We start from the raw sequence: 17,105 nt of genomic DNA, 5'->3' as shown, positions 1-17,105 counted from the left end.
TAAGTAACTAAAAGTGTTCCATTAGGCATCAGCAAAATGACAGAACAAATATTCAAAATGCTTGAACAGAAATACACCTAATGATTTAAATTACTGGAGTTTTCAAAACTTGAATTTGGTAGAAAATGAACCTGTCTTTTCATAGTCAGTGAAGCACTGTTTCAACAGTCTAGTATCACATCCTTGCAGAAAGCCAACTCCGTAGCAGGGCTTAACTAAAGCTTCAATTATTCGACCACTAAACAAAGTTCTTTTATTAATAAGTAAGAGATGCTTTCCCAAAAGAACCAGAGATTTGAAGTGTTACATTAAATGCAAATTCTTTATCTATTTCAAGTGAATATTTTTGAAGTCAGGGGTAGATTTGTCCACAAGTTTTCATTTCTGGTTTCCCATTCTCAGTTATGCAAAAACGAACTCACAGAGACAAATTCAAGTATCTATTTTGAAAAGTATTTACTTAGTTTGAATAAATTAATTGCAAATAAAAATTAGCTACAATATATAGCCTGAATAGAAATGACTAGAACAAATACAACACAGGGCTTGATTTCCTTGCATTAGTCACAAAGCATGTGACTAGAAAACTTCAAAATCAATTATATTTCTTTGAAAAGGGGGTAACAGCAGTTACGGATACATCACAACTAGTAAACTTATAATACAAGTTTCCTGACATGCATTTCCTGAGTGAACCCAAATGATCATTTTTTAAAAACAAGGAAATTTTGACAAGTTGAATTAAAGTAAAATAGTTCATGGCTTCTAAGCAACAGGTTTTTTTTTTTTTTTTTTTTTTAAACCAAAAGAAAATTCAGAACAGCATAGTAATAGTTATGATAAATTAAAGCTATACTACCACATACGAAAATTTGCTAGAGTCAATTATTACACAACTTTTGAACTAAAGGAAAAACAAATCAAAAGATTAAAAAAAAAAAGATTCTGTCTACTCTAAAAGTGTACTGATTTCTACAAGTGTCACAAAGGGTTTGATGTAGTGCAACTGTCTATACTTCTCTTGTGGTGTATTAAAGAAAGGGGAGGGGAGGGAGTGAAGAAACGTTTCCTTGCTTCTTTAAGCAAAGAACTTACTGGAATTAGAGAATAAACATACCATGCAAGTATGTTCCTCTACTCGGCTGTCACTGGTGCTCATCTGCCAACCAAACATTTCCTTGAGTCACACGGTGGCAACTCTCCTTAGGATTCAAAGCCCACAAAGTTAAGGCTGGTCTGCTAGGTTAAAAAAAAAAGAGGGGGCACTATTGTCATTGAACCCTTTATCTCTCTCTACATTTCTTAATGCCTGGATAAAATCACACACAGAATAATCAACTTATTTATTTTTCTAAAAGCAAATCAAGACACTCTCCTCCTTGTTAATTTATGCGTTTTCTCATGAAAAATTTTTTTTCTAGAAACAGTGAACAGATGAACCACAGTTTATATCTAAAAAATAAACTTGCCAAATGTTGCTGGTACTAAAAACAGATTAGTTATCATGGGAGAAAAATAGATAATCTAGATTAAATTGCATATTCAAAGGAGCATATAAAATGTTTCTTAGCATTTTTTGTTATATACTACACTTGAGAGAAACATTAAGAAAAAAACCTTCCTGATTATATTCAATGTGGTTAAAAACAAACAGCTCTTACACAATAATAATTAATATGAATTTGGTTTTACAAAGTATTTTAATTTACCAAATTCCATATTTAGAAGGGGGTAGGGAGAGAGGCTCTCTTGTCCTTCTTTCTAAGCTTAGAAATCCTTGAGCTGTGCTCACTAAACTACCATTCACACCAAGAGTGTGACACCATCATTACCATGCTACTCTATCAAGAACATTCTAAGATGTTTTCTATAATAAAGATAAATAGAAAAAAGTTAATATACATGTTGCTGTATTTTACAATGTTTGCAACAAACTGTAAACTAACATAGTTTGAACCAACAGTACCCTCAGTTATATGAAACAATTTTCAACACTGAGGATGGGTGATTCAAAAACACTAAAAGGAAGGCAACAAATTAGACTGTGTCTTTTCATCCTCAAAATATATTTCCAAAACTCAGAATTCAGAAGTCTGGTACTTTCAGAAATTCTTTTCCTTGAGTTTCCCAGATTTTTTGATCAGAAATTGTTACTTTTTATTATAAATGTTTAAAAAAATTCTTCATCTTAATGCAAATGACCAGAGCAGAGAAACTGTGACATGGACAACAGGTTGGAAAACCCAACTCACTTAGCTTATAAATTTATAATGTAGTCCTGGAGGACAACTGTCTGTTAGTCTAGAGGTCCTTGGAAAATAAGTCTGATGTAGCCTTGTTCACCAGCCAACTGATGTGCACAAAAGGGGCAGGCTGCATGAAAAGTATGAGTACCATGAGGAAGCGGGATCTGGGACCAATAAGCAGTTGTCTTTTCTGAACACACATGCCCACATGGGCTGAATGCATGGGTTGGAGGGCCGGCGTCCACATAAAATCCAGCTTCACATCCAAGCCACAGAGGGACATAGGGACCAACAGACCTACACATGGGACATTCACGATCTTTTCCATCACGTTCTTCTTTGTTTCCCCAGTTATGATAGCCATGCACATGGCCGCAGTTTAGATACACCCATGGTTGTTTTTCATCGACAACATCTTTCCTCTTCATACTAGGAAATGCTAGTGTGTTGAACCCTACGGGGCATTGAGGTCGTGCTGCATTGATTTCCTGTCTTAAAGCTTCTAAATGCTTCACTGTAGGAGTGTGGGAAAGGCCTTCTGCAGTACGCCACAGCAACGTTGCACCGCAGAGGTCAATTAATGAGCCATCTTGTAACTGATTGGTTTCAATTTCCACCTAGAGGAAACAAGAATCAAAAAATACATTTACCACTATGTTTTCAATTTTTACATAAGAGTTTTGGTCTTATATGCTCCTTACTCAAGAACTGAGATTTCCTATGATTATTACTAAATATAAGAAGCTCTATTGGCAGTCATGAAAAATTTAAGTCTGAAAATCAAGGATAAAATATTGAACAGGAACATATTTCTTCTCAGCCTTATAGTAAAGACAATTTATGATTAAAACACCTGGCTACTCAGTAAGTCTAATATTTCCTATATATATCATGGCCAAAGAGGTAGAAAATACACAGTGTTATCTAATTTAGGAAAGCTTAGGTTTTAAAATATATTAACATAACATGAAAGAACAAATTTTTAAAGGTCCTGATTGAAACCTTAAGATAATACCCTGTAGTATAATATTTAGTGGTCAGCGTTTTTGATAGTCAGACTTAAGTACTCTGTGTCAGCAAGAGATTTAAGTTTTTGGAATTATGTAATGCATTCAATCCAACACACCCAATGTGTTTAGTGGAAGTAAGTAAGAAGCTACATCTCAATACTTGCCATTTTTCCTCTCTGCTGGGCTGATCTGGTTTCCCGCAGGCTGAATACATTTCCACACACTGATATTTCTCTCCATATTCCAGGCTTGGAGTCTTCTGTGAACCCATTGCGTGGATGCATAACAAGAACGCCATTAGTTGTCAAACCATCCATCTGCCCATCTGATGTCTTCCATTTGGCAGCCTTCTCCTAGTAGCAATAAAAATAGTGAGCTTCCAGTTCTTAGGAATTTGGAAACAGAAATGGTTAAAAATAATGCACCATTCAGGAAAAAAGTTCTTTACCCCAAGAAAGATGTTTTTTGATGAGTCAAATCCTGCAGCATAAATCCGTGCTGTAAAGGGGGGATTCCGTTCACATATGATTCTACAGGCAAATCTTGATATAGTGCTTTGCACTGACTGTGTATCAGAATTACTTTGGCTTCCAGGAACTGTGTCAGTTACTACAAAATCAATGGGACTTTCAGTAGACCGACCAATCTAAGGGAAAAAGAAATATCTATAAACCTATTGAAAGGAACACTGGAAAATCCATTCAAGAAAGGTACAAGAAAAAAAAAAGGTACAAGAAGATGAAATCATTAAGCCTCTGAGATTTCTAAAGTGCAAACATAACTCTGAGAGCATCTACACCCTAGAAAATTAATCTGTCGAACTTGTTGTGACTTAATAATTATTTAGAGCATAGGAGTAAGTAGGAACTTACCATCCAGAATATATGAAACCCTCAGGGAATGCAGAATTTAGGATGGCTGAGATTTCTAGATGGCTGCAGATTTTAATTTTAATCCCTCTGGATGGAAATATGGCTACCATGTATTACTCTACCTTCTTTAACAGAATATAGTGAACATACACTATGTTATGATGACTCCAGGACATTGAACTATGAATACCATTTATACTACACTAAATGCAGTAATGTCTTCAGGTGCTATAGCAATGTACAAGAAGGCTGATCCTTACGTTATGGGTTTACATAGCTTCCTTTGAGGTCTTATGTATACTTTATAGATATTCTTGTGTGTTCTGTGAGGTTGTCAGCTATCACTTCTTGCGGTTGGGCATACCTGACTCTAGCAGCATACCCCTCCTCTAACTAGTCACTATTATTCTGCTGTGGGTTGAGAAATTAAAAAAACTAAACTTTAAAGAACAGTCTTTCAAAAGGTTCTTGGTAAATACCTAAAAGATTCTCCAGGAAGCAAAGAAAAGGAATTTTAGTGTGTGGCCTACATGGCCTTTATTTTATATGCCTAGATGTCCTTTTTATTTTCTTCCTGGTTCTCAGCCATGTTTTAGAGAGACAAGGTTCCCAGATCAGAGTTCTGGTGGATGGGTGAGCAAATTAAAAATCTCCAGAGGTACTAGCTAGTAAATAAATTAATTTTTATTTTGAAAGATGAAAGTTGAGGGAAAAAAAAAGGAAACAGATGACAGAACTGATCAAGTGTCACAGGGTTTTAAAGTAAACATTTAAAAATGAAAAGAAAAAAAGAAATCTATGGAATAGATGACAGACCTGATAAGTGTCACAGAGTTTTAAAGCAAACATTTAAAAATGATGAGTTCATTCATGTACTGGTTATAAAGTAATATCATAAAATTGAAGAAAGTGGATACTGAGAAAAAACACTGACCCTCTACAATGATGATGACACTTCAAAGTCATTCTTAGCATAGTTAAGTCTCAAGAATTCCTCATAACCACATACTTTTAGATAAGATCCTTTTAGCATTTTTGTCTTATCTAGTGTAAGTCTTTCTTTAGTTTGGATAGTTTTAGAAGAAAACTGGCTGGTTAACAAACTTAAGATTGGATGTCCCTTTTCCTGCTTTTTAAGATATGATATCCAAAGAAAATGGTCTCAGCCTTTTGAAACTAAAAATAGTTCTAAGAATAAAAGACTCCTTTAGATCCAAAAGATGTAGGCCCAGGAATGGATTGAGGATTGGTATTTAGAATCAAGATATTCAGAAGGGGCACTTATTTGGAAGGAGAGATTGTTCCAAAACAGTTGAAACTTGATCTGTGTCTTAGAGGAGATTTAAGACTTCAAAGCAATATTGGTCAAGATTGGTAAGAAGGAAGATATGTTAAGTATCTACAAAGAGAAAAAAACCTATGTGATCATGATCAGTTGACAAAATATAACTATGTGGTAAGATAAATTTTAGTAATTCCTCCTCTTTCTAACTGCCACTATTAGCTTTAAAGGTATAGATCTTACCATGTCATTCCCTCCCACTCTCATTAAAAACCGTAACAGTTCCTTACAGACTATTCAAACTTCTTAGTTCCTTCCTTCTTTTTTTTTTTTTTAAAGATTTTATTTATTTATTTGACAGAGAGAGATCACAAGTAGGCAGAGAGGCAGGCAGAGAGAGAGAGAGAGAGAGGAGGAAGCAGGCTCCCCGCTGAGCAGAGAGCCTGATGCGGGACTCGATCCCAGGACCCTGAGATCATGACCTGAGCCGAAGGCAGCGGCTTAACCCACTGAGCCACCCAGGCGCCCTTAGTTCCTTATTTCTGTAATAATTAGAAACTGACTTCACAATTTGCATCCCACTGATGCAGCTTAATTTCCTATCATTGCTATTCACATAAAAAGTATATTCTAGCTGCAAGCAGCTCATCGGTCAATCTTCTTTTTGTTTTTTTTTTTAAATTTATTTTGATGGACAGAGATCACAAGCAGGCAGAGAGAGAGGAGGAAGCAGGCTCCCTGCTGAGCAGCAAGCCTGACTCGGGGCTCGATCCCAGGACCCTGGGACCATGACCTGAGCCGAAGGCAGAGGCTTTAACCCACTGAGCCACCCAGGTGCCCCTCATTGGTCAATCTTCTACTACACTTTGCCATCTCTTTTGTCAGAATGCCTTTCTACTGGCTGGACTGATAAAATCCTACTCAAATTTCATTAAAACAAACAAACAAACAAACAAAAAAACTCCAAACATATCTGGATAAAAAGGCACTACTATGAAGTCTTTCCCTCACCCTTCTTCAACCCAATCAGAAACTTGTACTTCATATTTAGACTGCCAGTGTACCACCTATGAATATAAACAACTTGTAATGTCTCCTTTATTTACTTCATAGTGTTAACCAATGCAGAGAGTCAGAGTTTGAATAGTTGATGAATTGAACAATAAATATTCTTTGTTCAGTGTGGAAGGCAGGTAATCTCAGAATGGTTATAAAACCAGTTCCTCAAAGACTGGTTAATTTATCAGGGTAGTTTCAGATATATCTCTGTTTTTTTTTTGATGTAGAAATGTTTGGATTTTTCACTGGTCTCATGCTTTGTAGAAAGAACATTATGAAGACTATTTAAGAAAAACTCTATTCCTTTATGAAAAGGAAAAAAAAATGTTGAAAGTTATTTAAGGACCTTCATAAAATGGCAAAGACACTGTTCTATAATTCAGAATGCCTGGTTTAATCCCAATTCTGCCCCCAACTAACTATAACTTTTAACTCACAAGACTTCAGTAAGTTTTGACAAAAAACAAGGGGTAAACAAATGAATACAAGGTATCTTCTGAAACAAAACTTCTAGTCTGGGGTCAAACATCTAGGTAACATCTTGACTTTTTAAAAAAGCTAATTAAGCGGGCGCCTGGGTGGCTCAGTGGGTTAAGCCGCTGCCTTCGGCTTAGGTCATGATCTCGGGGTCCTGGGATCGAGTCCCGCATCGGGCTCTCTGCTCAAGCGGGGAGCCTGCTTCTCTCTGTCTCTCTCTCTCTGCCTGCCTCTCCATCTACTTGTGATTTCTCTCTGTCAAAAAAAAAAAAACCTTAAAAAAAAAAAAAGCTAATTAAGCATATTTATTTTAACTGGTTGTCAGTAAAATAAAATGTGGAAAATTATCCTAAAGCTTGTGTTAGGTTCTCATTAAGATCCCAACCTTAATCTTCATTAAGAGTGTTATTTATTTTAAATTTTTTTTGGCAAAAGCAAGAAAGATAAACATACATCCATACTCTGATATTAACTATAGAGACCCTATTCTAAAAAATTCAGTATTTTACTAGAAGGGCTAGAGGGGAACAATTGACTTCAATGAGAAATATTTTGCTATTGGTTATAATTAAAGACATCTCCAGGCCTTTTCTATTTAATCTTATAAAACAAAACAAAAAAAATTTGAGAAGTCACTGAGACAGTAATTGCAAAAGCAACATTATTGGGTACTTTATGTCTTATTTGTTTCCAAAAATCCAGGCTCTACAAAGCCAAACAAGAGAAGGCATCATGGATCCTGTTTATATCTTTGGGTTTGACTGTTCTATAATCTATTAAGTTTATGAAAACATCAGCACTGGATTGGTACAAAAATGAGAGGCAGGAAAAAAAAAAAAACTTTAACTGCATTAGTAGCAGAAAATATGTGCTAAAAAACAAGCCTGATCGCAAACATTATACAGACAATTAGAGATCGCCTGTACATTTTGCTACCTAGAGAGGAAGGTGGGAAACGGTGGCAAAAAAAAGTCACAAGTATGTGCAGACTATTTGTTTGTTTTTTTTTCTGATAACAGCTAACTAAGCTATTTTTATAACCACTATTATTAATTGCTAAGTGTTTACCAGCTCTCTGGCCCAGCTTTGAGCACTTTACATGTACTAACACATTTAAGCCTCCTAAATGTCCTATGAAGGAAGCTCTATTATCTGCACTTCACAGGAGGAAACTGAGGCATAGAGTGATTAAGTAATGTTCACCAGAGCCCATTTTTAAACCATGCTATGCTGACTTCTATATATGAGATTTAGAAATCAATATATATTTTAATGTAATACTTGACTAAAATATGATCATCATCAAACCGACCACAGCAAAAGTCACAGACAACAGGTTGTCAACTTTTTTGTTTTTTCAAGAAAAAAAAAAAAAATTCAGATGTTATAGTACCTGAAACATATCTGTGTTGCTGTCATGAGTATATTCAACCACCACTGTCTGGGCCCGAGATAAAGTATATGATATGCTGTGCTGGTCCTTGTTGCTTATTGCCTAAGAAAGAAAATATTAATAGCAAAAATTAGCTGGTAGGCCAATCAAATCAAATTCAAAAAAGAAAAGTAATCTATCACATGTTTGATATATTTTCTCCCAAAATTTAAGGTAGAAATTAGTAACTTTTCTGTAATGTGAGCTGTGATAGTAGTTACTCAGACTGAGTGGGGTGTACAAGAATACTTTGAAGATTCTAGAGTAAGCATAATTTCATTGTATAAAAACACTGTAAAATCTGGGTTTCCCTTATAAATATTTTTATTATAAAGTAATCAAAATGAAACTCCATGTAGAAACTGAAAATAGTACTCGATTATACTTTATTAAGGAGAAAATACAAAATTTTACAAGATAAGATTCTTATATTTAAAGTAATTCAAAGAGTTATAAACAAGTTACCAACATGCAGAGTTAAATGTTTTTCTTAATCATTCTGTGACTCTACTGGTGACAAATATTTGTCATATGCTGGGCAAATACGGAAAAATTCATAGAATGATTAAACCTTACACCAAAGGAAATGGACATAATGCTTACGATGGTACTTCTGACTTATCCCAAACTAAAACTAAAAACATTGCTAAAAAGAACTTTTTGGTTTTGTTTTTGGGCATTTTCTATGTATTTGAGTTGAAGATAATATCAGAAAGGGGGAAAACCTGCACAAAGGAAGTGGAGACAGGTTGCGTAAAAGGAAAACGGATACAAAGACGTAAAGCAAAGAAGCTAAATTCAAAAAATGTTTCTTAATTAGAACCGTGGCATTATAAAATCTCACTTGGTTTCAATTTGTAGGTAATCTATCTGTAATAGATAAAGCCTTAAAATAATAGATTTAAAGTTAATTAAGGCTGTGAAATTTTCAAATACTTAAAGAAAATTTTAAAAAACCACCTGGATACCAAGCTTTATCGAAGCATAACAATGCCATTTTTGCTTCTGGTTTCTTAAATTCAACAGAGTGTCAAGGCTGCTTACATGTTTCTCTCACTCTGCTCTCTTCATAGAGGTATCTTAACCTCATTAATGCATGTACATCATTCCCATGCATGTTGCTGATGTTTTAAAAATAAATAAAAATTGTTTATAGATTTTTAAAACCTTTAATTACTTTAACTTAGCATAAAGCAATGATTTTTCAATCAAATAACTGCCCAGAATCTTGGAAGTAACGTGTTCTTAATGGCTAAAGAGATTTAAAAAACACAAGTTTTTGTGTACTTTGACATTGTAATCTCTGGCTTTATTAGCAATTAAACCTAGTCTTAATTATATTAAGAGTAAGAACTATGTCTAGTTAAGTTCTCACTGGACTGAAAGGCAGAGTTTAACCTTCTCCCAGATGATTGCCAGAACAGGTATTTTAGATATAGAGATTATAACTATTTTCCCTCTGCTAGTGGTTCTCAACCAGAGGTAGTAGTAGCTGTGAAAGGGGCACTTGGAAATATGTAGGAGCATTTTCTGGCTGTGATTTGCAGGCTTACATGGCATTAGTGGTAGGGACAACAGATGTAACAACCCTGCACAAAGAAGTGGCATACACCCAATGTAAGAGCACTGCTGCCAGGGCAGGTCTGGCATCGAGCTCCTCGGGTTGGGTCATTAGCTTTCATTCACTCTCACTACCTGCTTAGCACAACCTTTCTCTGCAAAGGAACAAAAAGAAACATTTGAAAGAAACTGTCCCTTTTCTACATTTACAGGGTTTCAAACAGTAATAGATGAGAGGCTGCATCAAGACATGAAGACTGTTCTAGACACCATGTGGGATACAAAAATTCAATTAACTTCAGGGACTGGAGCTATGACCTAAAACAAGTCACCATATGCCAATTTCTCCATCTCTTTTTCATTTAACTTACAGAGATATATCTCAGGGGTATAATATTAATGCACATGTTGGGGCTGCCTAGCTAAAGATACAATTAATTCCAGAAGGTGAGAGACTTTGTAATTTTTATTCACACAACACAATATCCAATACAAATTCTGTATTATGAAACTGGAAGTAGAAGAATTCACAGAAATGTAAAGATTTAAAATTCCCCCCAAACTGTCTATCACTCCAGGAAAAGCCTGAGTGTCCTGAAATGATGGCTCAGGTTCTGGATATTTTGGCAGGGAAAGATAAAGGAGCCAATACAGTTGGGTATTTGCTTTTATAGTTTTGATTCAATTTAATAGTTAACTGTGGTCCATTTTGTTCAAGGCACTATGTTAAAAGCTTTGAGGCCCATAAAACAAGCAAACAAAAAAATAAGAGCATAAGCAGAATCTTTGATAAAGATCTCCTGTAAGAATCACACAATTAACCCTGAGTTTAAAAAAATCACCTCATCTATACAATGCTTCAACTACCTGAGTATGCTTATTATATACTACATTCATTGGCAAGGCCCCTCTAGTACCAGTGGAAACTCCCTACTTCTCAGGGTAGACAGCTGTATAATTCTAAATACTAGATAAAGCCCTGGTCCCAACCTACCTTTTTAAAAATTTCTTATTGAAAGGGAATGTTTCCTCCTAATTTCTACCCACTGATCCTGGTTTTTTATTTAAAAAAAAAAAAAAAAAAAAAAGTCTGATGCCCTTCTATATGGCAGCCTTTCAAGTAATGTCTCCAAAGTGTCTGCTCCCATTGAAACAAAAGGAAACTTCTGGTACAGAATGTGAAGGGAACCCTAGAGAACATAAACAACATGTACGGGTCTTTCAATTTCTCAAGTTAACTTATTTAGTTTAATTTGGGTTTGTTTGCTTTTTACCTTTGCAGCCTGAGGAGTACAAGCGATATGCACAGTGCTGGGCTTCACCCCATTTGCCTTAGGTCTTTTAAACAAAGCAAACCTACTTTTCCTTCTTCCTCTGTCACCGTTTGGGAGAGATCCATTATACCTGGTGGGGGGAAAAAAGTTTAGGTGATCTCTTGTAAGAACCACACAATTCTGAAACAAATGTTTTACTTTGCCTTAAAATATGGATCGATCTCCAATTAATTATCTATTAGCACACTGTAAGTATCTCAAATTCCCTTCAGTAATTACTGATCCCTAGACCAGCTGTCTGAGTATGAAACAAAATGATATTCTGGTTACATTCCAAGTCACAAAGAAGTATTTTTTGGATTATAAATAGCTTTAAATTATCTGTATTTTTCTTCCCTCTTTTATTCAAGATAATCAAGAGCTGATTAATGGCATGTCTGATTCCTTATGACTCATTCTATGTTTTTTAAAGGTGGATGTTTGCATGTGCTAATACAACCTTTAAAAGTACAGTATGAATTGTCTAAAACAGAATCTCCTTTAATTGTCAACTAAATACTTTAAATACCTTTTGAAATAAGACATTTTTAGACTCATTTGATAAGTCTGATAAGACTTAGGACATGAATGCACACATACACATTCACATTATGTTGGGAAAACCTATCTAATTAAAGATGCCTGCTAAACAGTGACAAAACACATTTTTGTCATTCAGATCTTATAACCATTTCTCCATGATACTATATACATGTCCTGAAAATAAGCAAGTAAATGAGGATTGGATAGGAAAGAAGTTCACAAGAAAACATTTGGGTGTTTACTGTGTATTAGGCACTATTGTGTTCTCTACCATATAGCACCTCATTTAATCCATCCACATAAAAATTCTAGAGATTTGCATCACTTGGCTTTTACCAGTTATGAATTTAAGTTATTCCTCAGGGGAATAAAATTCCTTAGAGGCTCAGGGAAATTAAGTCATCTTCTGAAGGTCACACAAGTGGCAATGAAAATACTAGAATTTGAATCCAGGTGTTTGTGCCATGCTTTTTTGAATTCTTTTTTGCTTCATTTGGCCTGAGTAGTGGCTTAATAATAATTTCTCCTCATTCACTGCCCCCTGCCCCCTGGCAAATCTTTGGTTTCCTGGTCTCTTATATATAGTTGGTTAATCTTGAGGGAAAATGAAGGAGGGACCAGGGACAGTTTTGAGGTTGAAGGAGAATGTGATTGTAAAATGGCCTCCAGTAGTGGCTGACAAGGAAGAGAAGGGGCTTTACTCAAATTTACAGAAATTATATTTGATAAAGATCTCCTGTAAGAGATTATATTGATTCTTTACAAAAAATAAAACACACTGATTTCTGTTGGAGAAAGCCCTTGCTAATCTTGCTAGCCTTGCTAAGAGCTCAGAGTCACACCCCTTAGTTAATACAACACTAATTCTAGGCTGTGTTTTGCCACCGGTCCTACGTGGATCCTGACTATTCTGTCTGCTTAGTTACTTGACTTGTTTCTCTTCTGGGGATATACTCTCTATTCCCAAACACTGTGTTTCTGTAGCTCAAAACTCTATTCTACAGTAGCAATAACACCAAACTGACAATCTTATCCAGCTTTATTTCTCCTGAGGGCTGGAAAGAAGTATTATTTGTATTTTAAGAAATCAAGTGCCAGATACAGAGACAACTACGATGAGAAACTGCTGGGCTAAGAAAGGCAGTTTAAACGATATACTAAATTTTAAATTCCAGTCTTCAAATGACTCAGAATTCCTAGTAGAAGAATTTAACTTTGAATAATTTTTGGAAATTAGAAGCTGTTAGTCATTACTATATTAAGATCTATGTGATCTCAAGTTGTATTAAGTTGTTTTTGGGAAAAGAGATTTTTAGGTCTCAATGGGCCTTAGATGATCTTGTCTGTCATTTTACTGAAGAGGAAACTAAGACCCAGAATGATGAAGTGACTTGCCCAAGGTCATATAATTAGCAATGGTAGAATAGGCACTGGAATCTAGCATTCATGACTTCTAGTCAAGCTCATTAACTCCATATTATCATCTGACTTTCTCTCACTCTCTCCTCTGAAACAAGGGACACATTCTCACTTAAACAAGAACTTGTACCAACATGACTCTAAAACCTGTTGTTTCAAATATCTAAAGTCATATAATTGTTCCTAGAGCTGATTTCTAGACAGAAGAAAAGAAACATCAGGGGGAAAGTAAAATATGCAATTTCTAGTTTCTGAAATCTCTTGCTAATGGACTAATATTCTCAGTTTTGACAGTTAATGCAAGTTTAGATTGAATAAACTGAAATATGGAATCATCTGTTCCTTATTCTTTAGATTATGTCTATGTAAGTTGTATGGATGAGAACACTTAGAAAGCAAATAAGTAGTGAGACTCTGGGCTTCAGAGTCATCATATCTTTAGCCTGTACAACTCTATCACAAGAAGAATAGGACCATATGCATAAAGCAACAACTATCTCAGAAGGACAAAGGAACAAATAAATACTAACTTATATGAAATGACCTAAACAGGGAAGGGATTTTGGTAAAGGCAGCTGAGTCATACTTTTCTAAAAGATGGGACAGATTTTACATTTTTCATCTTTAAGAAGCTTTGTTCTTTCTGAGAGTAACGGTAAGGCAAAGTTTATGCATACATGAGCACTTTTAAGAGATGGCATAAAAATGAGGATTAAGAGTTTCTTGATTTAACATTATCAATATTATTTTGAGATAATCATCCTGTAGCTTTAAATCATTTTTGGAAATAGATAGGATATACAATCTAAAAAGTAATTTCATTTTTTTTTAATAAATAATCTTTTTTTTTTTTAAGATTTTATTTATTTATTTGAGAGAGAGACAGTGAGAGAGAACATGAGCGAGGAAAAGGTCAGAGAGAGAAGCAGACTCCCCATGGAGCTGGGAGCCGGATGCGGGACTCAATCCCAGGACTCCGGGATCATGACCTGAGCCGAAGGCAGTCGTCCAACCAACTGAGCCACCCAGGCGTCCCTAAAAAGTAATTTCAATCTGGATGTTAAAGTCACTATAAATTATTCAATTTTATGTGTCATCAGATGGAGAAAACTTACCCTAAGACAATGAGTTCACCGTATTTTACTGGTGCTTTGGATGGATGATTTTCTTGATCAGGAGAAAACATGAGCTTGGCTGTCTTTCTCAAATCTTTGTTCACTGGTCAGGAGCCTTGGGACACCTTTTGCATTATCTCCTAGAGGCAAAAAGTTTTCATTAATAGTGTGAACAATGAATTTCAGTTTAAATAAAGATGTTATCTTCCAGCAGTCCTTGTGAGCACAATATTGTGCAAAGTTATATAATTTTCTCTCTCTTTATATACACACAATATTATGCAAAGTTATATATTTTCTATATAATATAGAAAGTGCATGATATATTCCCCAATAATGGTTATTTATATATTTGGTTCTTCTATTTAAATAGTTTATAAATGTAAATTTGGTAACTTTAGGAAGATGGAATAGGAGTAATTGTTCCCTATTATTTCCACTAAGTACAACTGCAAACTCTGGACATTATATACAAAACATAAGAAGACTCTGAAAAATAGAGAGCAGACAGACCAGCTAGGGACCTTGAGGCACAAGGAGTGACACAGTGCTAAGTTTCTCTGGGTTTTCTTTATGGTTCCTATATCCCAGATTTAGAGCTGAACAATCCAGGAACCTGGAAATAGCAATTGGCAGAGACAAAAACCAAATGAACAAACAAAAAGCCACCCCAAAAGCTTTATTTCTCCAGTTAAAGGAATGAGGAAGGGGCAGCCTTAGTAAGAGAGATAACTTTTGACAATAACTATTCTACTATAGCCAACCACCACAGAAAACACTGGCCCTACCACTGCCCACACAAGCAAGATCCTAGTGGGGAGCCTAGACTTCTACCTCACAAGGCCATAATAAAGAAGCCTAGCCCCCTGCCCCCAACCAAGGTACTGTCGGGCAGCCAAGTAGGGATCCAAGACTTTCACCCTGCTGGTTGGTAACATGCCCCCACCTCTACTCTAGCAGTGTTAGGGAAGCCTGGACTTCCATCACCACATGGCAGTAACAAGGATTCCCTTGCGCTAGGTGTCAGTGAAGGCTGAGTATGGAACCTGGACTTCTATGTCTATCTGGCAGTAAAAAGAAGGCAGCCACTATTCCCCAGCCAAGGCAGTGAGAGAAAAAGACAGTGGAAATAGTAGGTTTAGGTAACATCCAGAGTCTCAGAACATAATACCAAAATGTCCAGGTTTCAACAGAAAACCATTCATTGTATTAAGAACTATAAAGATTTAAGACAATGCAAAAAGAAATAAATACTGAAGCTGAGATGACAGAGATATCAGAATTACCAGACAAGGATTTTAAACCAATCATGATAAAAATATAAGATGCAAACATATTTGGGACAAACAAAAAAGTCTGCACAGAGAGACAAAAATTTAAATGCTCACTTTTTAGGACGGGCTTACCAGCAGAATAAAAGTGACATAATAAAGAATCAGTGAACCAGAAGAGAGAAATTACTTAATCTGAACAACAGAGGGAAAACAGACAAGAAGAAGAGAAAGAGGAAGAGGAGGAAGAAGGGGAGGAGGAGGGAAAATCGGTAAGAAGGAGGAGAAGGAGGGAAAATAGACAAGAAGAAGAAGAAGGAAGAGGAGGAGGGGGAGGAGGAGGGAAAATGGACAGGAAGAAAGACGAGGGAAAAAAAAATGAAGAAAGAGCAGAGCCTCATGAACCTGTGGGATCACAGCAAAAGAGCTAATACTTGTATCACTAGAACCCAGAAAAAGAAGAAAGAGAATGGAACTGAAAAGTATTCATATAATGGCTGAAATCTTAGCAAATTTGGAAAAAGAAACCACAACCACAGATTCAAGAAGCTGAACAAAACTCATAGAGCATAAACCTAAAAAAATCCATGTCAAAATACCTCAGAGAAGCCAAGAAAGTAACATATCTTTTTCAGGTGTTGAAAGAAAAGAACTGTCAACCCAGAATCCTATACCCAGCAAAAATGGAGGGGAAATCAAGACAGTCTCAGGTGAGAGAAAATTAAGCAGAAGTTGTCACCACAGATCTACTCTATTAGAACGGCTAGCAGAAATTCTCTAAGAAGAAAACTGATAGACGAACCCTGAAACATCAGAAAAGAAGAAAGAACATGGTAAGTAAAAATACAGGTAAATACAATGAACTTTCCTTTTCTTGGATTTCTACAGTATGTCTGAAAGTCAAAGCAAAAATTATTAACACTGTCAGAGATGGTTTCAAATGTATGTAAAGGAATATTTAAGACAATTATATATGGCATACCTTGGCATTTATTCTAGAGAAATGAAATGAAGATTTATGTTATAAAACCTGTACATGAATGTCTTATAGCAGCCTTATTCATAATAGCCAAAAACTGGAAATAGTCCAGATGTTCTTTACTGAGTGAATGATTAAACTGTGGTACATTCATGTTGTGGAATAGTACTCAGCAATAAAAAGGAACGCAGAAGAAATAACAAGGATGAATCTCTAGAGAATGATGTTGAGTTAAAAAAAAAGCTAACCTAAACAGGTTACATAAATGATTTTATTTATGTAACACTCTTAACATGACAGAATTATAGAAATGGGAAAAACATAAATGCTTGCTAGGATGTTAAGGAGTAGGTAGGAGTAAAAGGGAAGTGGGTGTGGGAACAGAAAGACATCAGAAAGGACCCCTGTGGTCATGGAAATGTTCTGTTTTTACCAGTGTCAATATTCTGGTTGTGATATTTTACTATAGTTTTGCAAGATATTACAATTGGGGGGAACTGTGTGAAGGGTACACAGAATCTCTTGTC

The 17,105-nt window shown here is 35.6% G+C and overlaps 1 protein-coding gene across 1 annotated transcript in view; it reads right to left on the bottom strand.

Moving 5' to 3' along the window:
- Window positions 1–439: 439 nt before the first annotated feature.
- Window positions 440–17,105, bottom strand: part of PELI1 (pellino E3 ubiquitin protein ligase 1) — a 56,145-nt gene continuing 39,479 nt past the window's right edge. Inside the window, exons 2-7 of the mRNA XM_059405972.1 lie at window positions 14,329–14,468; window positions 11,213–11,342; window positions 8,340–8,441; window positions 3,705–3,902; window positions 3,421–3,609; window positions 440–2,863 (exon numbers count right to left, since the gene is read on the bottom strand). Coding sequence (XP_059261955.1) covers window positions 2,297–2,863; window positions 3,421–3,609; window positions 3,705–3,902; window positions 8,340–8,441; window positions 11,213–11,342; window positions 14,329–14,399 — 1,257 coding nt within the window. The 5' untranslated portion in view covers window positions 14,400–14,468 and the 3' untranslated portion in view covers window positions 440–2,296. The remainder of the gene's footprint in view (window positions 2,864–3,420; window positions 3,610–3,704; window positions 3,903–8,339; window positions 8,442–11,212; window positions 11,343–14,328; window positions 14,469–17,105) is intronic.

Source organism: Mustela nigripes, chromosome 7, assembly GCF_022355385.1.
Source record: "Mustela nigripes isolate SB6536 chromosome 7, MUSNIG.SB6536, whole genome shotgun sequence".
Lineage (NCBI taxonomy): Eukaryota > Metazoa > Chordata > Mammalia > Carnivora > Mustelidae > Mustela > Mustela nigripes.
The sequence above is the reverse complement of the archived record's forward strand: the minus strand, read 5'-3'. Positions and strand labels throughout refer to the sequence as shown.